This window comes from Triticum aestivum, chromosome 6D (genome assembly GCF_018294505.1).
Source record: "Triticum aestivum cultivar Chinese Spring chromosome 6D, IWGSC CS RefSeq v2.1, whole genome shotgun sequence".
In the NCBI taxonomy this organism is placed as follows: Eukaryota; Viridiplantae; Streptophyta; class Magnoliopsida; order Poales; family Poaceae; genus Triticum; species Triticum aestivum.
This window is the reverse complement of record NC_057811.1, coordinates 483961847-483987996: the sequence shown is the minus strand read 5'-3', so window position 1 is coordinate 483987996 and position 26150 is coordinate 483961847. Positions and strand designations below refer to the sequence as shown.

The 26150-nt window shown below is 44.1% G+C and overlaps 1 protein-coding gene across 1 annotated transcript; it reads right to left on the bottom strand.

Annotated features, from left to right (window-relative positions):
• Positions 1–20974: 20974 nt before the first annotated feature.
• On the bottom strand, positions 20975–25153 carry LOC123146222 (ethylene receptor 3). The gene is made up of 5 exons (XM_044565829.1): positions 24829–25153; positions 24604–24678; positions 24183–24390; positions 22287–24104; positions 20975–22173 (listed from the first exon to the last, which is right to left on the bottom strand). Exons 3-5 carry the CDS (start codon positions 24183–24185, stop codon positions 21640–21642), a joined length of 2355 nt encoding a protein of 784 aa, XP_044421764.1. The 5' UTR covers positions 24186–24390; positions 24604–24678; positions 24829–25153; the 3' UTR covers positions 20975–21639.
• Between the last annotated feature and the right edge of the window lie 997 nt (positions 25154–26150).

Sequence of the window (26150 nt, the reverse complement as noted above, 5' to 3'; positions counted from 1 at the left end):
AAACTCCGCAGAAAAGGGGTGTTCTATTTCTCAGTCCTGAAGATATGCAAGAGGCAAAGAAATCTATGAAAGAAAAAGGTATAAAAGCTGAAGATGTTAAGAATTTACCTCATGTTGAAGAAATAAATGGTCTTAATTTACCGCCTGTTGAAGAAATATATGGTCACCTATTGAAGAAGTACACGGTCTTGATAACCCGACACGGGTAGTAAAGGTAAATTCTCTCTATAGATATGATAAAGCTGAAATCCCTCCTACTAAGTTTGCTAGCCAATGCTTAGATGAGGTTGATGATTTTATGGTTAAGCAAGAAAACTTCAATGCTTATTTTGGTAGAGAATTAAAGCGCAATGCTTATATGATTGAACACTTGAGTGATTATATGTCTAGAGTTAAAGGTGAACTTAAACTCATTAGTAAACATGCTTCTATGGTTACCACTCAAGTAGAACAAGTACTTAAAGCTCAGAATGATTTGCTCAATGAATTGAATAGTAAGAATAATGACTTTGCTGTTAGAGACTAGAGGGGGTAAAGTGACTCAGGCGCCTTTGTATCTTGAGGGCCACCCTAAGAAAATTGAGCAGGATTCTCAAAGAAGTAATTTGGATGCACCTAGTCCTTCCAAGAGGAAGAAAAAGAAAAACGATAGGACTTTGCATGCTTCTAGTGAACCTGTTGTAGACACACCTGAGAATCCCAATGATATTTCTATTTCTGATGCTGAAACCCAATCTGGTAATGAACATGAACCCAGTGATAATCTTAATGATAATGTTCATGTTGATGCTCAACCTAGCAATGATAATGATGTAGAAATTGAACCTGCTGTTGATCTTGATAACCCACAATCAAAGAATCAACGTTATGATAAGAGAGACTTTGTTGCTAGGAAGCATGGTAAAGAAAGAGAGCCATGGGTTCAGAAACCCATGCCTTTTCCTCCCAAACCATCCAAGAAAAAGGATGACGAGGATTTTGAGCGCTTTGCTGAAATGATTAGACCTATCTTTTTGCGTATGCGATTAACTGATATGCTCAAGATGAATCCTTATGCTAAGTATATGAAGGATATTGTTACAAATAAAAGAAAGATACCGGAAGCTGAAATTTCCACCATGCTTGCTAATTATACTTTTAAGGGTGGAATACCAAAGAAGTTAGGAGATCCAGGAGTACCCACTATACCATGCTCCATTAAAAGAAACTATGTAAAAACTGCTTTATGTGATCTTGGAGCCGGTGTTAGTGTTATGCCTCTGTCTTTATATCGTAGACTTGACTTGAATAAGTTGACACCTACTGAAATATCTTTGCAAATGGCAAATAAATCAACTGCTATACCTGTCGGCATTTGTGAGGATGTGCCTGTTGTGGTTGCAAATGTTACTATTTTAACGGACTTTGTTATTCTTGATATTCCCGAGGATGATAGTATGTCTATTATTCTTGGAAGAACCTTTTTGAATACTACAGGGGCTGTTATTGATTGCAACAAAGGCAATGTCACTTTTCATGTTAATGGTAATGAGCATACGGTACACTTTCCGAGGAAACAACCTCAAGTCCACAGTATCAATTCTATTGGAAGAATTCCATCGATTATTTTTGGAGGTTTTGAATTTCCTCTTCCTACTGTCAAGAAGAAATATGATATTCTTATTATTGGGGACGTGCATATCCCCGTTGAGGTAACATAGTGCTATTTGAAAATTCTCCGGTTTCATGCAATTCGGAATGAGTTTGTTAACAAGACCTGATCAACCTCGTTAGTGGATTCCTTTTGATGAGCATGAGATGGATGAAGTTAGAAAGCACAACCTTCTGTACCCTTCTTTTAGTTTCTGTTATTTAGTTGAAATAAAGTAAAAATAGTATTTCCTGTTAGTTTTTTGAATTATCCGTGCAATAAAAAATACCCTGAAAATAAAATTCTCCAAATGCCCCGAAAATGAAATATGATTTTTTCTAGAATATTTGAGAATATCTGGCACTGAGAACACAGCAGGGGGAGCAAGCACCTGGCCACGAGGGTCCAGGGCGCGCCCCCTGCCTCGTGGGCCCATGGTGGCTCCCCTCCACTTCTTCCAGCACCCACACACTCCTTCTTCCTCCCAAAAAATTCACCAACCAGCTCAAGCACGAGTTCTAGCTCATTTTGCTGCGATTTTTGATCTCCTTGCTCAAAGCACCTCTCACAAAACTGCTTTGGGGGATTCTTCCTTGGTATGTGACTCCTCCAATGGTCCAATTAGTTTTTGCTTTAGTTCTTTATTCATTGCAAAAATTTTCTTCCTAGGTGACCATGTTCTTGAGCTTGCATGTCAAATTTATATGGTCCCAATTAGTTCTAATGCATGATATAGTCTCTAGGCACTTGTGGGAGTAGTTGCTATCAATTTTGTTGAGTTTGGTTCAACTTTTATTTGAAGTTACTAAAAATTTCAGAAATTTTCAGAAAATGATGAAGAGATTTTTGAGGGGCTCTTCGAGTCGAAGCTCGAAGGATAAGCAAAGTTAAGAAGAAGAGAGGCCCAAATATAATCTGCCTCGCACCGCGGAGGTTCGGCCGTGTGAATGGCCTTGTGATGATTTCTTGAGAGCAGCCGGGATTTATGATGATTTTTATGAGTTGGCTGAGAATGCAGGCCTCACCGACTTCCTCCGCGACCAACGCGGACAGTATCTCTTACTCACCAATATCTTTGTGCAAAATTTTCATTTCCATTCTAGGAGGTCACCACCTACGGTGGATTTTTATTTATATGATGAGTATAAGGAGATGACCCTTCGTGAATTTTGTGAGGTTTGCAAGTTGCCCTTTCCGGGCATAATAGAGGAACCACATCGTGACGATGTGGAGGGGTTTATTGATACAATTGTTGTATGGGAAACGAGGAAGGTTTCTGACGCACGAATCACTAGCATACACTTTCCTGTTCTACATTACTTTGCTATATTTGCTAGTAGATGCTTAATTGGTCGCGGAAACTGTGGAAACCTGAGTGCCCCTGATATTGTTATTTTATGCCATGCCATGTTTCAGGATGACACATTTAGTATGGGCGCTATTGTTGAAAAGCGGTTAAATCTTAACCGTACTAAGGGCCCCATCTTGGGAGGTATCTTCGCCTCGCGCCTTGCTGCACACTTTAACATACCTATTAGACATTATGAGAAAGAAGAAAAGTTGCTACCTCCTGTTTTTCTAGATTACAAGAGTATGGTTGCACATGATTTCATTGTTAAGAACAATGAAAAGGAGCTTAACTATAGACTGTTATTTGATAAAAGTCACCCTGAGACTATTACCTTGCCTGCTCCTTCCTTGTTTGACTTATCTGCAGGCAAGTACCTTGTTCCGCTGGAGGCCATTCACGCCTACCGGAACCCCACATCAGCTACAGAGCCAGAGCCGGAACCTCAGTTTGATCCTTCACGACAATCTGTTTATCAGTGGAATCCGGAGGAGATTGCCAACCAGTGGCAACTCGAGGCTCCATCTCAGTACGACCCCAGTTACAACTTTGGATATCCGCCAGGCCAGCCATGGCCATAGACCAACTTAGGCCAAAAGCCTAAGCTTGGGGGGAGTACGTATTTCTCACCGACATTACATTCATGATTCACACACCCATTCTAGTTGTCGGTGCTCATACTTTTTCATTGTATTATCCATGCTAGTTCATTTTCCTTTATATGCTTTCTTCTTGTGTGTTTGGAAAACCTTAAGAAAAACCAAAAAAAATTAGTTGTAGCTTTTAGCTATTTTACCTTCCATGCTTGTAGTAGTAATTAAAACAAAAACCAAAAAGATTTCTCGTTCTTCTTTTGCTTGATTGGGAGCTTTCCCGTGTAAATATTTTTATTTATTTTCTTTTCTTTGGGAGTTAATAGGAGAAGACCATGATGAAATTGTTGAAGTGGCTCTTATATGCATTATTGTTGATCTAACCAAGAGCCCATATTGCCTTGTCTTCTCCTATTTATTAAATGCTTGCAGATTCCAGCTTAGTCCAATGCACGTGCACTATTATTATTATACACACCGTTCGGTCGTGCAAGTGAAAGGCAATAATGACGATATAAGATGGACTGATTGAGATGAGAGAAGCTGGTATGAACTCGACCTCTCTTGTTTTTGTAAATATGATTAGTTCATCATTCCTGATTCAGCCTATTATGAATAAACATGTTTGCTATGACAATTAGAGATTATAGTTGCTTATGTCATGCTTAATTAGCTAGGAGTTTATAATGGTTTACCTTGCGTGTCAACATGCTATTAAAATGGTTGTGATGTGGTATAGTAGGGTGGTATCCTCCTTTGAATGATTCGAGTGGCTTGACTTGGCACATGTTCACGCATGTAGTTGAAACAAAATCAACATAGCCTCCACGATATTTATGTTCATGGTGGATTATATCCTACTCATGCTTGCACTCAGTGTAAATTAATTTTAATGCATGTTCATGACTGTTGTCGCTCTCTAGTTGGTCGCTTCCCAGTCTTTTGCTAGCCTTCACTTGTACTAAGCGGGAATACTGTTTGTGCATCCAATCCCTTAAACCCCAAAGTTATGCCATATGAGTCCACCATACCTTCCTATATGCGGTATTTACCTGTCGTTCCAAGTAAATTTGTATGTGCCAAACTCTAAACCTTCAAATGAAATTCTGTTTTGTATGCTCGAATAGCTCATGTATCAACTAGGGTTGTCTATATCTTCCATGCTAGGTGGGTTATTCTCAAGATGAGTGGACTCTGCTCATCATTCACGAGAACATGGCTGGTAACCGGGATGCCCAGTCCCATGCTTTAAGCAAATCAAATCGAAATAATTACAAACAAAACTCCCCCAGGGTTGTTTCTAGTTGGAGGCACTCGTTGTTTCGAGCAAGCCATGGATTGATGCTTGTTGGTGGTGGGGGAGTATAAACTTTACCATTCTGTTTGGGAACCGCCTATAATGTGTCTAGCGTGGAAGATATCGCCATCTCTTGGTTGTTATGTTGACAATGAAAGTATACCGCTCAAAATATTATTTATCTCTATTTCAAAATCGAGCTCTGGCACCTCTACAAATCCCTGCTTCCCTCTACGAAGGGCCTATCTATTTACTTTTATGTTGAGTCATCACCCTCTTATTAAAAAGCACCAGCTGGAGAGCACCGCTGTCATTTGCATCCATTACTATTAATTTATATTGGGTATGACTTTGACTGGATCTCTTTTACCATGAATTACAATGTCTAGTCAGTCCTTGATCTTTAAAGGTGCTCTGCATTTATGTTTTGCAGTCTCAGAAAGGGCTAGCGAGATACCATCTTGTTATATCATATTATGATTGTTTTGAGAATGTGTTGTCATCCGAGATTTATTATTATTGCTCGCTAGTTGATTATGCCATTGATATGAGTAAATATGAGACCTAAATGTTATTGTGAATGTGGATAGTTCATAATCTTTGCTGAAAACATGAATGCTGGCCTTACATATTTACAACAACAAGAGCAAATAGAGTTTGTAAGTTTTTCTTTATCACTTTCAGTTTATCAACTGAATTGCTTGAGGACAAGCAAAGGTTTAAGCTTGGGGGAGTTGATACATCTCCGTCGTATCTACTTTTCCAAACACTTTTGCCCTTGTTTTGGACTCTAACTTGCATGATTTGAATGGAACTAACCCGGACTGACGCTGTTTTCAGCAGAATTGCCATGGTGTTATCAACAAAAGTTCTCGGAATGACCTGAAACTCCACGGAGATTATTTTTGGAAAATATAAAAAATACTGGTGAAAGAATCAAGACCAGGGGGCCCACACCCTATCCACGAGGGTGGGAGACGCGCCTGCCCCCCTAGGCGCGCCCCCTGCCTCGTGGGCCCCCTGGAGCTCCACCGACCTCAACTCCAACTCTATATATTCGCGTTCGGGGAGAAAAAAATCAGAGAGAAGGATTCATCGCGTTTTACGATACGGAGCCGCCGCCAAGCCCTAATCTCTCTCGGGAGGGCTGATCTGGAGTCCGTTTGGGGCTTCGGAGAGGGGAATCCGTCGCCGTCGTCATCATCAACCATCCTCCATCACCAATTTCATGATGCTCACCGCCGTGCGTGAGTAATTCCATCGTAGGCTTGCTGGACGGTGATGGGTTGGATGAGATTTACCATGTAATCGAGTTAGTTTTGTTAGGGTTTGATCCCTAGTATCCACTATGTTCTGAGATTGATGTTTCTATGACTTTGCTATGCTTAATGCTTGTCACTAGGGCCCGAGTGCCATGATTTCAGATCTGAACCTATTATGTTTTCATGAATATATGTGAGTTCTTGATCCTATCTTGCAAGTCTATAGTCACCTATTATGTGTTATGATCCGACAACCCCGAAGTGACAATAATCGGGACCACTCTCGGTGATGACCGTAATTTGAGGAGTTCATGTATTCACTATGTGTTAATGCTTTGTTCCGGTACTCTATTAAAAGGAGGCCTTAATATCCCTTAGTTTCCAATAGGACCCCGCTGCCACGGGAGGGTAGGACAAAAGATGTCATGCAAGTTCTTTTCTATAAGCACGTACGACTATATTCGGAATACATGCCTACATTACATTGATGAATTGGAGCTAGTTCTGTGTCACCCTATGTTATAATTGTTACATGATGAACCGCATCCAACATAATTATCCATCACCGTCCAATGCCTACGAGCTTTTCCTATATTGTTCTTCGCTTATTTACTTTTTCGTTACTATTGTTACAATCACTACAAAACCCAAAAATATTACTTTTGCTACCATTACCACTACTATCATATTACTTTGATGCAGAATATTAAGTTTCCAGGTGTGGTTGAATTGACAACTCAGCTGCTAATACTTGAGAATATTCTTTGGCTCCCCTTGTGTCGAATCAATAAATTTGGGTTGAATACTCTACCCTCGAAAACTGTTGCGATCCCCTATACTTGTGGGTTATCAAGGATCATCAAGAACAAGCACACTATCATCATTGCAATGACCAACACTACTCACCATAGCATTACCTTGTGGCAATCCACATGTAGGTGAAGTAGAAGAAGTTGAGAAGGCAACACGGCCGGAGGTGGAGGGATAACAATCATCCCCACAAATCTTGGACACACCATATTTACCTTGAAGCTTTGTCCACAACTCATGAGCATCCCGGAACGGCATGAGTTGAAATATAACTACATTTCTCAAAGCATCAAAAAGCACATTAGAAGCTTGAGCATTGAGATAAGAGTTTTTCTCATCCTCTAAGGATAATCTTTGGGGATCCTTCGGAGGAGAAAAACCCATATCTACAATTCGCTCTAAATTAGGGTCCATGACCCTAAAGAGATTAAGCATGCAAATAACCCAAACATCAAAATTTGTGCCATTGAAACTAAGACTGTCATAGGATCCTAATCCCCTAGTCGACATCTTTACTCTCTAGGCGGTTAAGCCTATCAAAGAGAAACCTGGCTCTGATACCAATTGAAAAATCGTGGATGTCGCCTAAAGGGGGGTGAATAGGCGCTTTAAAATAATTATGATTTAGGCTTGAACAAATGCAGAATAGACCTAGCGGTTAATTTGTCAAGCACAAAACCTGAAACAACTAGGCTCACCTATGTGCACAAACAACTTATGCTAAGCAAGGTAAACAACTATGTGATAGTAATATATATAACATGAAACACTATGGCTACCACAAAGTAATGTGCATAAGTAAAGGGCTCGGGTAAGAGATCACCGAGGCACACGGAGATGATGATGTATCCCGAAGTTCACACCCTTGCGGATGCTAATCTCCGTTTGGAGCGGTGTGGAGGCACAATGCTCCCCAAGAAGCCACTAGGGCCACCGTAATCTCCTCACGCCCTTGCACAATGCAAGAAGCCATGATTCCACTAAGGGACCCATGAGGGGAGTAAATCGAACTCGTACAAATGGCAACCCTTGGGGGCGGTCACCGAACCCGTACACTTTGGCAACCCTTGGGGGCGGTCACCGAAACCCGTCAAATTGCTCGGGGTGATCTCCACAACCTTATTGGAGACCCCGAAGTTTGCTCGGAGCTTTACACCACAATGATTGAGCTCCGAACACCACCAACCGTCTAGGGCGCCCAAGCACCCAAGAGTAATAAGCTTCTCAACTTGTAACTTCCACGTATCACCGTGGAGAACTCAAACCGATGCACCAATTGCAATGGCAAGGGCACACGGAGTGCCCAGGTCCTTGTCTCCCAAATCCCTCCAAAGCAACTAATGCTAGGGAGGAAAATGAGAGGAAGAACAAGAAGGAGAACACCAAGATCTCCAAGATCTAGATCCAAGGGGTTCCCCTCACATAGAGGAGAAAGTGATTGGTAGAAATGTGGATCTAGATCTCCTCTCTCTTTTCCCCCCAAAACTAGCAAGAATCCATGGAGGGATTGAGAGATAGCAAGCTCAAAGAAGGTCAACAATTGGGGCAAAAATGAGCTCAAAAGATGGGGAACCATTGGGGAAGAAGACCCCCTTAAATAGGTCCCCACGAATCTGGCCGTTATGTGCAGAAAACTGTAGGACCGGTACAACCGGTGCACGAACCGGTACAACCGGTCAAAGCAGAGGAAAAATCAACATGTAGGAAAAAGCCCTAAGCGGTACAACAGCCCGGGGAACCGGTAGTACCGGTTAAACTGAACTAACCGGTACAAACGGTCAACAACCGCCGAAGAACCGCTCCAAAATAGAAACTAGTCTGGTGGTAGAGCGGTACATGGCCGGTACAACTTTCGGACCAATTCTGGAGCGGTACAACCGCTCCAAACACCGATGGGGCGGTACAACCTCCCTATGTAAAACAGGTAAGATGAAAACAACCACAACTTTCGCATACGAGCTCCGAATTCGACGAAATCAAGTTTGTTGGAAAGCTAAAGACAAGAGCAAACACAATCTTGATAGAAATATCAAGAAATATTAATTGAGAAAATACCCATGATAAAATGGTGAGAACCCTTTCTCAATTAAGACCGGTAAAAACTCCAACACCGAAAACACAAAAGAAGATGCATATGAAATCGGTTTTCGATGAACTCAAGCTTGTCATGAAGATGACCATAAGCTCCAAAACTCACAAAGAGAACCAACCAAGAACCAAGAAATATGATGCAAGGATGTAATGGTTTGAGCTCTCTACGAATGATACGATCAAGCTACTCATCGAGAGCCCCCCTTGATAGTACGGCAATCGATCCTATAACCTGATCTCCCAACTACCATCATGAGACCGGTAAAATAGAAAACCTATCAAGGCAAACATTTGCCTTGCACATGGTCCACTTGAGCTAGATGATGACGATCTTGACTCCCTCAAGTTGGACCACCCTTCTTGATTGCATTGGCTCAATGAAGACTAGTTGATTGCTCCCCCATACTCCACTATGGGTGAGCCACTCTTCCGCACATCTTCACAAGTCCATTGCCACCACAATGGACGGCAAGCTTCAAGCACTTGATCTCTTCGTGATGCTCCACTTGAACTTGCACACGGCAATCTTGATGACGATCACCACTTGATGTCATCCTCTCCATGGGTTGTATGATATCTTCCTCTTGACGCAAGCCCATGGACACATACCATACCATGGGATCACTTGATCCCTCTCGGAACATCTTCTACACTTTGTGAGTTGATCAACTTGATTCACTCTTGACTTAGTCTTGATCAACCTTGATCCTTTCCAACTATCTTCATTTGGATGATGCCTTGAAGGTAAGCATGAATGATCACACAATCTTCTTCTTCAAGACATGCTTGCAATAAGCTCAACTCTCACATGACCAATCTTTGGATAATTCCTTAATAGCACCTTGGTCAACACATAAACTCCTTGAAACCAACACATGGACATCAAGAAAAGCCTATGGACAAATCCTTCAAATATAACTCAACGCAACCATTAGTCCATAGAGAATGTCATCAATTACCAAAACCACACATGGGGGCACCGCATGTCCTTTCATGGGTGAGTCAAACCAGAGGGAGAGAGAGAAAAAGAAAAATGAGGGAGACAGGAAGGAGATGGAGGTAGCAGCGCGGTTGGTCGCCGGTGGTGAGGTGCTCCGTCTTGGTGGCATAGAGGCGAGGGGGAAGACGGGCGAGCTCCTGGACGCTAGCGACGCGAGGAGGTGAACTCGTTGGGCGCCATGGAGGAGGAGGTGTGCTTGGGCAGGAGCACCATGGGAGAGCCTATGGGGAGAGGGGGGAGAGTGAGGGAGAGAGAAGGGATTCAGCCGAGGATATGGTCACTTCACCTACCTTGTACTTAGTAGCAGCGCGGGTTTATACCCCTTGCTACTACTATGGCATGTCCCGGGGGGCACGGTAAAGACCACTTAGTAGTAGCGAGGGTTATAAACCCGCGCTACTACTATCAACTTAGTAGTAGCGGGGGGTATAAACCCGCACTACTAGTAAGTAGCAGTAGCGGGGGGTATAAACCCCCGCTACTAGTAAGTAGCAGTAGCGAGGGGTATAAACCCGCGCTACTAGTAAGCATCTACCTATAAGCTTTTCTCTAGTAGTGATACGTAAAATCGGCCGGCTGTTCGGAAGCTTTTCCCAATAAACATATATGAATTGTAACCATGTTTGCATAATATAAAATAATAAACATATTTTAAAATTACTTGTAATTTTTAAAATTATTCAAACATTTGAATAATTATATGCATATTTTTATCATTCATAATTATCTCATTAAAGGAAATGTTTGTATAAATAAAAATAGTTGCAATTTAAAATGTTTATATGAATATTCACTCGTGTATTATATATACATTATATAAAAAATGTGAAAATAAGCCAAAGCAAAATTATACACCAATGAATATTCATAATATTTTGTAAATGTTATTCTCCATAATTCCCCTAACAGGTCGTGCCCACTAGTCATATAGACATATAAGTATTCAAATAATACTATTTTCTTACTACAAGTGGACCCCATGCTATGTCAGTGCCATGTCGGCGCACTTTTACGTATTCGGATGGGATTATCACCGTATTTGCACGTCCATGACAAGTTTTAGAACCAGTTTGGTGTATTTTTTAAGTTCAGACACTAAACTAAACATTCGTGGCAAGTTCAACCACCAATAGTGATTTAACTCTTTCAAAATCCTTGATCCAACCTCCAAGGGTGCACTTTTTCCTAAAGGAACTACTACAAAAAAATTATTTCACCATCAACCGTTTTTATCATTTTTTTGATAACATGCAAAGGGGGGTATCCATCCTATATGTTTGCAAATAGCCATCAATTGTACCAACATAGTTGATTGGTGACTGAAAATATATGAAGAGGGTAAAAAAGATAATAAAAATGGAAAATAAAATGGCCATGTTAGAAGGAAATCACACGTATGCATGTATTGCATGTTAATCTTTGACCATGTTTGCAGCCACTAGTACTATTGAAGAGGTACCCTTCAGTAGTAAACTTATAAAAATAAGCCTTTTTCACTCCCCTAGGTCAAATACTTACACCAATATGTGGACAGAATCAACAAACAATGTTCTTAAATTTGTAGCTGAAGGTATTTACTTATGATTATATAATTAGTAAAACTTTTTTGTGTTGAAGATATGTCTAAGCCAATCAACTGATATACATGCATGCATAAGCAAAATTGGGCTCCCTCTTTATAAAATTTAGTCTTATTTTGATTCCTTGAAATAATTCTTTGACCTGTGGTTATTGTATTAGCATGTGATTGTTGAAACTACTACAGAAAACATTTGATTTGATGGGCCAGAAAACATCTTACGTTTCCCAACCCATCAAACAATGGTGAATCAATGTTAATGGTGGTGTCAGTTTTCACCGTTATCCGGTGTGCTGGTCGTTTTCTTACCACAGTGGTTTTCTGCTAGAATACTTCATTGGCAATGTTGCCATTGAAAGCCTATCTCAAGGCACTCGTCATTGTTAATGCTAGCAGTGATGGAGTAACTTTGTTACTTTCAAAGTGATAGGCACAAACCCGTGGATTGGAACCGATCTTCACCTCATAGGATCGAATCGGGAAGGATAATTAGTTGCGAGCAGCTGTGATAACTAACTTTAACCTCCAAGGTTGGATGTGACCCTTACGTTAGGGATGGCTAACCGAAGCTGCAATAACTCCGAGCCCCTATGTGAACAATCGCACAACCACAAACTGGGACTAACCCACACAAAACGGACATAACCATATAGCACGAATTAGGGGGAACTAGAGGCTCCTTCTCATGAATCTAGATGAACTCACAAGAGCAAAGATAGGAAGGATCTCTCAGATCTCTAGCACATATAATAAGCTTATAACTGAAGTCATTGCAGTAAGGTTTGGTTTGAATCTTGCTCGTACAGTCAGATGCAGTAAGATTGAGCTCAACTCGGATAGTACAAAGGTGGTGACTGCATTGAACAATGGCTATTTGTCTTCAGTTGCTTCTAGCATCATTGATGATTGTTATTTCATGTCACTAGATTTTACTCATGTCACGTATAACCATTGTAATAGAGAGTGCAATCAAGTAGTTCATGCTAGGATAGCTAGATTTTCTCCTCCGAGTGTTTGGTTGGATAATGCCCCTAGTGAGGTTATCACTTTTCTTGTATTGCCACATTATTTTTGAATGAGTAAAGGAAGGGATGATTATAAAAAAAAGTCTAGCATTTTTTGCAAAGAAAAACATCCCTAGATAATAAAAAAGAAGCGATGTGAGTTCAGCAAAAGAAACAATGTGATATTATCTATATCTCGAACCGATGATGCGACATCTTCGTTCTTGATCACAAGCTTCTTACACTTGATCTGACAAGAAAATATGAACAAAATTTTAGTTTGGTAATCCTCGCGTTCATGCAGATTAATTCTGGAATCTCGAAGGTTAAGGAATGAAGATGATTGGTTGTCTGAACCTTCATTCTGGAACCCCGGGAATGTACTCTTTTTTTAGAACACGGTATCGAAGTCGCTCACATACACGAGCATACACTTACCCCTATGGATGCACGCACGCACACTCTACCCCTATGAGCACCTCCGAGAGATTGAGTTGACACATCATATTAAGATTGACGAAGTTGTCACGGACGTCCTCGTAGTCGACGAAAACGTCTCCTCCCACTGAACGCATATCGCCGGAAAGCCTGGAATAAATCCAAGAAAATACAAGCACCAATATCAAGTCTATGACTTGAACTTTGGTGGCTGGGAATACCACTGTCCTCCTAACCACCCAACCACAGGTTGGTTCGCTCTGACGAATGTACTCGTCCATGCTTGTTCACCTTGGCCCTTTGGTGCCGCCTGTAAGCGCTCACGTGGTCTGGTCTCAACTTGCTTGTGTGGAACTTGCTTCCCACTATCAAAGTTAAAAAATGCAAAATATTTGCCACAATCATTAAATAATAAGAGTGTTTTACGAAGTTATGCGTGAGCCTGAAGGTTAAAATCAAAACACTACTCTCGCGGCATAATGTTACCCAAGTGCTTGCATCTGCCAAGACCCAATTCCTAGACTCGATCAGAATGCTCCAGATGAGATTATATAAGCATATACTCCAGATGAGATTAACTATAACCAACTATGGTTTGATCTGAAACAATCAGATGAGATTTTCTGGAGTATATAATAATAAAACAGATACAAGAATAAAAGTGGACATTTCAGTCGGACTTGATGGTTGTTATTATGAATTTACCAATTGTGAGTTGGTCACTGGTAGCCGAAAAGAAAAGAAGCGATCGGTACCGGTACATACTCACTGGGATCATTGGTGCTAGCGATCACCACCACCACGTTGCTATCCGCAGGAGCGAGTCGGGGAGGTTGCAGAGCACCCAGACGAGTGTGAGCTTTATGTTCTTGTGATACTTCGGCACTGCCACAAAGATCTTGAGGGTCTCCTCCCAAACATCGGGCTCCTTCTCAGACGCTGCAGTCTCCCTGTCGCTCTACGTGCTTGCCGTTTCCCACACCGGTTCAATGGGCGATGATATTATTAAAATGGAGTGGGCGATCCGGGTTCTCAAGCGGTGTTGCTACATTTCAGTTCACCAATATATGAGTAAATAGGTACATGTGCGCATACATCGCGGAACCTAAAACAAGATTATCTCAATTGTTGACTTTTAGTTATCCGTAGATGTGCGTAACAAAATTTACTATATATAGTATTTTATTAGAGTAAGTGTCACGAACAATGATAACAATGATGAAATCATGCCATCCAACACTAGACACTTAAGTGAAGCACAGATAATGGAATTTACTAATTATGAATACCTTTTAATTTGGATGTTATTTTGTATTAATTCATCATATATATTTATTAGGATAAACAAGGCATTGAAAAAAATAAGACTATTCATGGATTTGGAATCAAAAGGTGTATAGTGTGGAATGTAATTCAAGCCTTCTGTCCAAACAACTAACTTAGATAACATGCTTTGATATATATTGTGATGGCATAGTTCACCTATTTATATCAAACTCTTTTACTTCAATGTAATTGAACCTGCCTTTAAATATATGTTGTTATTATCGATAATTTGGTTGGTATACTACATTGAATGTTATTTTTAGGTATATAACAACACTAACAATGTAAATATGATCAATTTGTTATGGTACAAATTTTTCATAAGTTTAAAATATTTAACATTACAAATACTCTGCTATTATTTAGTTTAGTGTTATAGAAACACTTCTGTCAAAATTGATTTACTACATATATACATAAGCAAACTAGAATCATCATACTAATCCACAAATTTATGTATGCCCTTTAGTGTACAATAATGTGTTTGTATGTGCCTTTTGATAGTATCCTGAAATATCTATAGAACTTGCTAGTTTTTTAGTGTATTAATATAGGTAAATAACTGGGCACATATGTTTAGAGCACATTTTTCAAATCCATTTAACTAAATAGAGTCCTAGAATGTATGCAGTGCCAACCAGTTGTTTGTCCTATAATCTCCTCTTTGCAACTCGATTGTTGCAGTGGCTTGTTTCTTGGACGAATTTGCCACTTTGTTTTGTCGGTAAGGAGTTAACCATTGGCACTTGTGGTCAATGTACTTTGTATCAACATAAAATAGTTTAGAATATGTATGAGTAGACAAAGTTTTGCAAATTTTAATGATGCTTAACTGATTCTTACATTGACTCACTCTACAAAAACTAGTGTGACCCATGTGAACGGTGTACCCATTTGGATGATCTATAGTAAGAGCTTGAAGAGATCAGGGAGTATGACTTGCATGCTCCACCCATGGGGTAGGCTACTATTGCTGGCAATGTATTATCATATTTCCCGTTCATGATAAATGTTTATTATCCAATCTAGAATTATATTGATCGGGAACTTAAATACATGTTTGGATACATAAACAACATTGTGTCCCTGGTGAGCCTCTGCTAGACTAGCTTGTTGATCGAAGATGGTTAAGGTTTTCTAAACATAGACACGAGTTGTCTTTCATAATAGGATCACATCATGGACAGATCCAACCGTAACCTTAGCATCAGGTCGTATCACTTAGTTTATTTGCTACAGCTTTCTTCATGTCAAGTATCTGTTCCTTAGACCATGACATCATGACACTCCCGAATACCGGAATACTTCGTGGCTTATCAAACGTCATTTCATAACTAGGTGATCATAAAGGTGCTCTACAGGTATTTCGGAAAGTATTTGTTGGGTTGCATGGATCGAGACTGGGATTTGTCGCTCTGTACGACAAAGAGATATCTCTGGGCCCTCTCGGTAATACAACATTCACAAGGAGGTTGCAAGCATGTGACTAATGAGTTTAGTCACGGCGATCTTGTATTACAAAACGAAATGAATGGAGATACCGACGATCGAATCTCAGGCAAGTAAAATATTGCCGGACAAAGGAAATTGTATACGGGATTAACTAAATCCTCAACATCGTATTTCAACCGATAAAGAATTTCATTGAATATGTAGGAATCAATATGGGCATCCAGGTCCCGCTATTGGTTATTGATTTGAGAGGTGTCTCGGTCATGTTTTCATGATTCTCGAACCTATAGGTTCACACACACTTAACATTCGGTAATGCTAGGGTAGTATTGGGATATTCATATGGTGAAGTACAAAAGTAGTTTAGAGTCCCGGATGGGATCCGGGAAATCACGAGGAGCTCTTGAATGGTCCGGAGGTAAAGATTTATATATGAAAAGTCATATTCATGGTTCCGGAAAAGTTTGGGAATTTTCGGTAGAGTAGCAGGAAGGTTCTAGAAGGTTGTGGGGGTTCCACCATGGGGCCCAACAACCCAGGAAGGGACCACATGGACCGAGGGGTGGGGATACATCCCACATGGGCTGGCCGCATGAGCCTCAAGGCCCATGTCATTTAAATCTAGAGATAAGGTCTTATATCTAAATTTAAAGGGCTAAATCTAGATATAAGATGTTATCTCTAAAATTAAAGGGATTTCTCCCTTCTAGCCGGCCGTAGGAGGATTTTGGATTCCCCTCGCTACGCCCTAGCCTATATAAAGAGAGGGGAGGCAAATGGGGAGAGATACCCTTCCTCCTTTGGCCACCCCTCCCTCTCTTTCCTCCTCCACGTTCCGTCAGTGCTTGTCGAAGCCCCTACCGACGTTCCGCTGCCACCACCACCACAACGTTGTCATGTTGGTTCAGATCTAATCTACCTATTCTTCCCCTCTTACTGGATCAAGAAGAAGATTATGTCCTCGAACCGAACGTTTGCTAATCTCGGATGTGTCCCATGTGCGGTGCTTGGATCTGGTTGTATCGCGGCGCGAGTACGACTACGCCAACCACGATGTTTAGCGTGAACGCTTTCGGTCTACAAGGGTATGTAGACACACTCCCCTCTCGTTTCTAGCATCTCCAAAGATAGATCTTTGGGTGTTTCATAGGAAAAAAATTATTTTCCATGCAACGTTTCCCATCAGTGGTATCAGAGCTAGGCTATGCATAGATGTTATGCACGAGTAGAACACAAATTGGTTAGGGCATGTACAATGGTGCTATCTTAGGAGTGCCATGTAGGATAAATGATGAGGTGAAGAAGAGAGAACTCTTAATAAAAGGCTTGTCTTCTCTTATCTCTTATTTAAGAGAAGACAAGAGATGATCTCTTAGCACAATATGTCTCACCGCGTTTTTAGGAATAGCTAGTTATTGAAGATAAGGCTAAGAGATGACCCATTGTAGACATAGTTTTTTGTCATCTCTAAATTACATGCAAGACTTAAGATAAGACTATCTTATCAACCATTGTACATGCCCTTATGGGTGTTGATGTTCAGATTGCTTACCTCCCTTGTCTTATTTGGATTTGGCAGTATTGTGGATGAGGCGGCCCGGATCAACTTTACTTGTCATCGCACAACAGACCGCTTCCACGACTGACATGCAACTTCTATTGCATAAAGTGACTGGCGGGTCTCTCTCTCTCCCCCCTACTATAGTTGAATCTGATTTGAAAAATGGTGGTCCTTGTAGAAGGTTAAAAGTCAACTTGTATATCACTGTTGTGGCTTTGCGTAGATAAGAACGGTTCTTATAGTTTGCTCTAGCAGCCACGTGAAAATTACAACAACAAAGTAGATGACGTCTAACTTATTTTTGCAGTGCATGTTGTGTGATGTGGTATGACCAAGATGCGATTTAATATGATCATGTTTTGTAACAGCTTCACAACTTGCATGTCGATGAATATGGCAACCGGCAGGAACCATAAGGTTGTCTTAATAGGTTCTAGAATTGTTGCATAGTATCCTTAAATATCTATAGAGATTGGTAGATTTTTAGTGTATGAATATCGGTAAATAATTGGGCACATATTTTGATAGTACATTTTTTACAAATCAATTTAACTAAATAGGTAGTTCTATAATTTATGCAGTGCCAACCAGTTGTCTGTCCTGCAATCCCCTCTTCGGATCTCCTTTGTTGGAGTGGCTTGTTTCTTGGACGAAATTGCCACTTTATTCTTGGAGGTAAAGAGTTAACCATTGGCGCTTGTGGTCCATGTACTTTGTATCAACGTCAAATAGTTTATAATATGCATGAGTAATTAAATGCAAATTTGGCAAATTGTAATGATGTTCAATTGATTATTGCATTGATTCACTCTATAATAATTAGTATGACCTATCTAAAATGTGTACCCATTTTATTGATACTAGTGATTTGGCCTCTCTCCAACTCACTCTAAACCAACCCATTCTAATGTTATTCTTTCTTTTTTGAAAAACATCGACAACTTTATTAATTAGAAATACAGGTTACATCGTCTATAAGAAGAGATACAATTTGTTCCATAGGTTCCTCTATCCAATCCCTTGTGACGGAATATTTTGCAAGACTGGCAAGCTCATGAGCTACTTTATTCGCTTCTCTATTACAATGTTCAAAACTAGTAAGAGGAAAACTACAAGCAATCATCAAAAACCGCGGCCGCCGCTCCTGCAGAATGTCCTCCGCTCTTCATTGTGTCAATGACTTCCATGTTGTCAGAGTTAATAACGAGACCATTGCAACCCGCCTTTTGTGCCAGCAATAAGCCAAACCTAAGTGCTAATGCTTCCGCTGTCAGGGCGTCAACACACCATTCAATTTTCCAATTTCCTCCAACAATAAAATTTCCTTTGTCATCCCTAAGGATGGCACCCGCTGTGCCGCTTAGTAGATCATGATCAAAGGAAGCATCAACATTCAGTTTAACAAACCCCCCAGGAGGTCTGATCCACCCTTCATTCTTTGTTTTTGCATTAGGTGAATGGGCATTAACATAATTAGCCGTTATAGCAAGAATCCCCATTGAGGTTTGGTACGCCTCTTGAGACTTTCCCTCATGAACTAGGTTCCTTCTAATGTTATTCTTTGTAGTAAGACTAGATCAAGCAACGAAAAAGTGCACAAAGATTACAACAAATAGCTTTACCATTGGTTACATTAGTTACTTAAAGGTGTATTTTATTTCTCCGTCTCAATCACGAAATAAAAGCAATGAGTAGAATGTAGTAAGGGACAATTGTGAGATACTCAAACTTGGTGCAAACACAATAGTAGTGAAGGCAAGTAACTAAAGGATAATAAACCTCTAAGTAGTAGTTCGTTTACTTTTGCCACCCCACATATTCAAGCACATCTTAATTTCATTTTTCCAAGCCCAAACCAATTTTTGAACACCACAATGAATTTATGCATAAATGAATAAATATAAGAATTTGAAGCGCCAAGAAATCACACATAATATGGTGGTAAACAAAAAAAATAGGGTCAAGATGATTCGTACAAGAAATATCTTAGGAAGAAGAGGGGTGTTAGGGATTGATACACCTTAGACGTATATATAATTTCTACATGGTTCATGCTACGATTGTATCATTTTGGCATAGTTTTGGCACCAATTATTATTATTATTTTGGAACAACCTATTAATTTTGTGCCTGGTGTTAGTTGACGTTTAAGGCTGTTTCTGGACTTTTTAGGAAAATCAGGTTTTCGGGGATCAGGAAAATTGAAAAAAATACCAAGAATTTCAAGTCTGGAAGCTTCCACTAAGCATTCAGAGCCAGCCGGAGCGTCCATATGGGCTCCACACGGGCAGGGGGTGGCCGTGTGGTGAGGGTGCATGGGCCCCACATGGCTAGGGGGTGGCCACGTGGTGAGGGTGCATGGCCGCACAGGGATCGCCTCCACCACCTCTCGGCGTCCACGCCTTTATATTGCTCCGAAAACCCTAAAAATATTTATCGGGGATTTTTTTCCGCTACCTCACTTCTCTGCCGCGATCAAGTCTGGTGGCTTTTCCGGTACTCTGCCCTCCAAGCAGACGGTGCCGCATCCCTCCGTCTCAGTCATCGTCTCTTCGGCCGGTCTTAGCCCAGATTGTCGCCGACAACATCATCCCTGAAGCACCCATGACTACTTCGTGCACAATCTTTTCTTTTCTTTTTTTGCGGGTGATGTACAAACTTTTCTGTTTAGCATAAAAAAATTAGAATCGTCTCTATTGTTTTCGCAAAGGAAATATCGTTGATATTATTATCTTATCGATATCTCGATCGGATGATGCGGGCCTCGTGCTTGGCTTTTCTTGTCACCTCGATCTCACTCACCATCGCACGTGACCGACCACGTGCTCCCGATCCTTAACTCGAGATCAATGTCTGCCTCTCCCTCCACTCTTCTCAGGTCAACCACCTCACCCACTCACCATTGCGCGCGTGCAGCATTAAGATTAGTTAACCATCTGCTCTTGGTATAATCCTGATGCTAATAGACTCCACAAGATCTGTCTACGTGCATCATATCTTTCTTCTTGGATCTAAACATTCGTTTACTACTCTATGCTTAAAAAATATATAATTTCTGGACCTCATCTTCAGCAACCATTTTTATTACGGAAACGATAAATTCCGAACGTTTAGGATTTGACGACGGCAAATCGAACATTTTCGATGAAAATTTCGGTGACGCTAGGGATGGCAGGTTTAGTTGACATGCGCGGCAATTTTCTGGCAAAAAATACACCGAGCACGGATTTGCCATGCCTGTCAACTAAACTTTCCATCTACGCGTCACTAAAAAATGGCCATAAAAAACGTTCGATCTGCAGTGGTAAAAGGACGAACGTTCAGGCATTATCGGGGTCCTGTTTTCAACAACATAACATAAGAATTCTTCTTTCTTTGAACTTCAGCAAAAGGAAAAAAAAAACATGTGGTTGTTCAATCCATTCTCATTGAACATGTTTTGAACTGCAGCAGCATCAAAATTAATCTATTCACCATCCGCTAATCTTGGTATAATTCTGATGCTAGTAGACACCACAAGATCTGCCTGGATGCACCATATCTCCCCTTTTGCATCCAAACATTTGTTTACTACTCCACCCTATGCTTAAAAAAGTTGCAGAACTTCTGAAGATGCACCACATCTTCAGCAACCGTTCTTTTTACAAGATGATGCGTATCATCTAGTAGAAAATTATGGAGGAACACAAGAATGGTTCGATCCATTCTCCCTGAACATGCCTGAATACAAAATGTTGCTGTTACATTCTCATACCTACAACTAGAATCCAATGTTCAAAGGAAGCTTATGCTTCCTCCACTGGGCATGCAATTGATTAGTTCTCCTCCACTTTCTAAATACACTTCTGAACCTCTCCTCCTCCTCTCCTGTCAGACAAAATCTTATTGCCACTGGTGATGAGATCATCACATGTATTTCTTCTGGATCTCTATCAAGAATCAAAGTATCATCATCAGCAATGCTCCTCCCCCTCTTGTAACCTCCCATCTACTGCTAGAATATATGGCACAGTGACATTGCCACTGATATGGAGCCTCCCAGCAACACTGCAGAAACAGAGCAGCACACAGGGAAACCATCAGTGGCTGGCCAATGCGAGTTTCTTCGCCGCCACCGCGGCCCTTCTGGTCAAAGATTTCACAAGGACATCGCCCCTTCGGTGGCGCCGGCCGGTGATCGATGGCAGTTCCTCGTCATTTCGAGAGTTCTCGGCAGGAAGGCGAAATGACCTGCGAACCACATCGACATCATGCGCTCTGAAGAATCCGGGTGAGCTCCTCCTTCGCCTCGAGCATGACCACCGGCTTCCTGAGGATGCCGTTGATCCCCGACTGAGCGCACTTCTCCCACGAGTTCTGCTCCGATGTCATGGCCATCACGAACGGCCAGCGGCCGCTCCTGTACTGCTGGACCCTCGCCGCGACGTCCAGGGCGCTCACCCGCGTCATCTCGAGGTTCACCAGGACCACCTGGTACGCGCCCGACGAGGGGCCGATGGAGTTCAGGAACCCCGACCCCGAGGGCAGCGAGGAAACCACGCAGCCGAGCTTCTCCAGGAGCTTCCGCGCGACGACCATGTTGATGTCATCGTCGTCGATGAGCAGGATCTTCAGTCCAGTCAGCTGGCACGACGGCGACGCGTATTGCCGCTCGAACGATCCTCCGCTGGTGCTGGACGACATGAGCGGCGCCGGTGGCTGCAGCTGGAACCTCAGCACCAGGGTCATGCTCTCCGGCAGCCCTTGCCCGTCGAGCACCGCCCATATGTTGCCTCTCATCATCTGATGGCATTACAAAATCAAGAACAAGTGAACAAAAAAATACAGTTACCTGTATGCTCTCAGTTGAACTGAATTTGAAATGAGCTTGTCAGAAATTGACAGTTTGACAGTACCTGCACAAGCTTCCTGCACATGCTGAAACTCAGCCTGAGATCGAAGCCCTCGCCGCTCGGCTTCCGTTTGAACTGCCCCGGGCGCGGGATCGTCGAGCCGGAGCTCTGCTGGCTCTTCACCCCGATGACAAACTTCACCGACGAGTACCCACTGGAGTAACTTGGCCTCCATGGATCCCACCTCTGTCCAAGCGTGTCCTCCGCCACCTCGTCGTCGGCGCGCACCCGGAACGTGACGTGCCCCGAGTCGATCCGGCTGATGAGGTTGCCAACCATGTGCAGGATGACATGGAAGATCCTCCTCTCGTCGCCGATGACGAGGTTCGGCAGCGTGTTCTCGACGTGCACGGCGAAGCCGAACCCCCTGAAGTCGCAGAGGCACCGCGAGACGCAGGCGGCGTCCCTGATCATAGAGTGCAGCTGGAACGGCCGCGTTTCGAGCGGGAAGCGCTCCCGGTTGGTGGCCGACATCTCCATGACGTCGTTGATGAGCGTGGAGACGACAGTGGCCGTCCGGCCCATGGTGTCAACAACGAGCTTCTGCTCAGGCGTCAGGTCATCCTCCTGCACCACGGACACGAGGCCGAGGATGGAGTGGATCGGCCGGCGCATCCCCTGGCTCATGACGCGCTGGAATGCGTCCCGGGCCTCGTTCGCCATGAGCGTGTCCCGCCGCGCCTGCAGCAGCTCGCGGTTCTGCTCGGCGAGACGGTCACGCATGGCCTGCGACTCCTCGAGCAGCGACGCGTGCGAGAGCGCGACGGCCACCTGGTCGGCGACCACCTCGACGATCTCCGTCTCGTGGGCGCCCCAGGTCTTGTCCGCGGGAGGCACCAGCACCAGCACGGCGTAGCTCGTCTGGATCACCTCCGGCGTGCCGCCCTTGAAGTCCGACACCTTGAGCATCGGCATCCGTATGGCCGCCACGGTCCCCGTGTCCTCCTTGCCCCCGCCGCTGGCCGCCGCGAGCGCCGAGCCCGGGCCGAGCAGCTTGACGCCGTCGCTCCGCCTGACCTCCACAACATCCGCATCGTCCACCCCAATAACGACGAGCCCCTCATCGCTGCCCCCGCGCCGGAGCTCGTGGGTGAGGTGCATCGTAACCTTGCCGTCGCTGGCAGCCGCGGAGGGCATCCAGACGGCGCAGTTGGTGAGGCCGAGCACCCGGGAGAGCTCGATGAGCGTGGTGTCGAGCACGGTGTGGCGGTCGAGCGACTTGCGGATCTCCTGCGTGAGCATCCGGACATGCCAGCTCGCCTCCTCCTGCTGCTTCATGAGGTCGACCTCACGGTCGAGCTCCCTGGCCTTGATCCAGAGCAGGCTCTCACGGACCTTGACGCGGAGCAGCTGCGGGATGAGCGTGAGCAGCGTGATGGCGGTGAGGAAGGAGACGAGCGCGGTGAGGAACTTGGCGACGGTGAGCAGCAGCACGAGCACGAAGGGGTGGGGCTCGTAGGTGAAGGCGGCGAGCAGGTGGGTGAGGCCGCAGAGCACGATGAAGGCGCCGAACTGGACCAGCACCCACCGGAACGGGAGCAGGTGGCGGAGCCCCGCCACGAAGTAGAGGATCTCGAGCGGGATGCTGAAGTAGGCCGCCGCGATCAGCAGGTCGCTCACCTTCTGCCACCGGAAGATGTTGTCCGTGCTCCAGAACCCGCCGCCGCCCCCGCCGTCGCAGCTGCAATGCGGGTACTCCACGTCGCCGCCCGCGGCCGCCACGGCGGCGAAGGGCGCGAGGGCCAGGAGGAGCAGCGGCGGGGCCAGCCGCCGGCGCGCGCCGGCTCCGCATCTGAATCTCGGAGGCGCCATCCAGTCCAGCTGCGCCAAATGCAATCTTGTCAGGGACAACCGGATTGGGCCAAGTCGCCGAGGAAGAAGGCAAAATCGGGGACACACCATGTGATGGTTAGGGGGGAAGCTACAATCTTGGCGGCATTGGAGCTGCAGTTAGCGCGCAGGTGGGGAAGCGGGGGAGATTAGTTAGCGCCGCTTAATCCGCCCAGTCTGAAACGGCGGCGGCGGCGGCGGCGGCGGCGTGTCTGACCAGGGGAGGAAAGATCCAGTCAAGGTCGGCGGCATCCGAAATCAATCAATCCCAAGCCACCTGCATGAACAAGCAGACGATTTTCAATTCCTGCGTGCGGGGATCAGAACAAACTAAGATTCAAGCGAGAGGGGGCGGGGATGGGGGGTCAGGAGACGGACACTTGTCCTGACACACCAACACGAGCGCGAGCAGAGCAGAGACAGGCTAGGCGATCTCGGCGGCACTAAATCCAATCCAATCCAACAAATTCGTTAAACAAGAAACAAGTACCTCAAGTTCAGCCGCAGTTCTTCAGCTGGAGCTGCCGCGATCGAATCCCGCGGGAGAAGAGCGAGTCAGGTGCAACTGCAGCGGGAAGAACATGGATCAGTCATTCCAGGAGACAGAGACCACATGGATCGATCGATCCAAGAACCAGCCGCCGGACGGACGGACGGACGGACAGACTCAAGAATCAATCGATCGACCAGCCGGAGAAGAAGAGTGGGCGCGTACCGTTGAGAAAAGGTTCAAGAAGCGGGCGGCGGGGAGAGGGGGCCGGTCAGTGGAGGGCGTCCGCCATGGGGGGGAGTGAGCCGGAGGTTTGGTGGGGGGGAGACGAAGACATTGGACCTGGACCTGGACTTGGGTTAGTCGCGGAAGAAACCGGAGGAGCATCGGCAAGTGGGGGCGGAAAGCATCATCGATCGGCGGTGGGATTAGATTTCCCACTGATTTCCAACTAATCAGATCAAATCAGCCAGCCAGCCAGTAGCCAGACGCGGCTGCTGCTGCACAAGAAGCTGAGCGAAGACTGCTGTAGCCGCACGAAAGACATTGAAAGGGGTGATTTTTATTTCATTTTTTCCGCTCGCACGGGTATGCTGGCGGTGGAGCTGTGAGGTTGAATGTCTCCCTGGCAGATGGTCCAAGTTTCGGGATGGGCCCAGTCGTCGGCGGCGTGGGTGGGGCCGGGGCAGGCGGTGAGCACGGGTGGAGTAGGGGGCAAGTGACTGGCGCCTTTTGTGTGGCGACACTTTCCACAAATACCTCCAACTAGACAAGTTGATTTTTGGAGCATGGGTGCATTGGAGCACCTTATTTTAAATAATTTTAAAATAACACTTAGAGTTTTGGAAAATGTCAGAAAGAATTATACATGGCCATATGGATGGATGTTTGCACATGTGCAAATTCTGAGGATGAAACCAAGTAAAGATGTAAGCTATTACTCCCTCCGTCCCAAGATATAAGAACGTTTTTGACACCATGCATAATGTAAAAAACGTTTTTATATTTTGGGACGGAGGGAGTAAATAATAACAGAATGGTGAATAATACACGCATCGTCATCTTTCCAAAAATCACGATTGATGAAATAAGTAAAGGCATCTTGAAAGCCGACCCTTAAATCATCCGCATACGTACATGCAGCATTGTCTAGACGCGCTTTGTCATCCAACGCCGTTCCGCGTCTATGGACTCCGTTTGTCCATTTTCCCGCAGAACAACAGAAGCAAACTAAGAAGGCTTGGGGGAGTACGGACCGCTGCCACATATGACTCCGACCAACCAAAAAATCGACTCAAAACACCGCCCGAACCCCACGTTTCCAACCTTCCCTCTTTCTCTATATCCGCTTCCTCCCTCGCCAACACCGCGCCATGCCCTTCCCGGACCTCTGCAGCCTCCACTACTACACCTGATCGCTACGCCACTTTTCATCCGCCGTCGGTCCACACCTCTCATCCGTCTGCCGCGTAGGTATCATCCGCCCCTACTCGGGTCACCACACCCCACAAGTGTTTGGTGAAATGCCCGTGCTAAATACTTTGTCC

What these genes read in the sequence shown, in the direction of transcription:
- LOC123146222 (XM_044565829.1), bottom strand. An exon ending in TGTGCAGGAAGCTTGTGCAG is followed by an intron (nt 22,174 to 22,286) that starts GTACTGTCAAAC and finishes TAATGCCATCAG; the next exon opens with ATGATGAGAGGCAACATATG.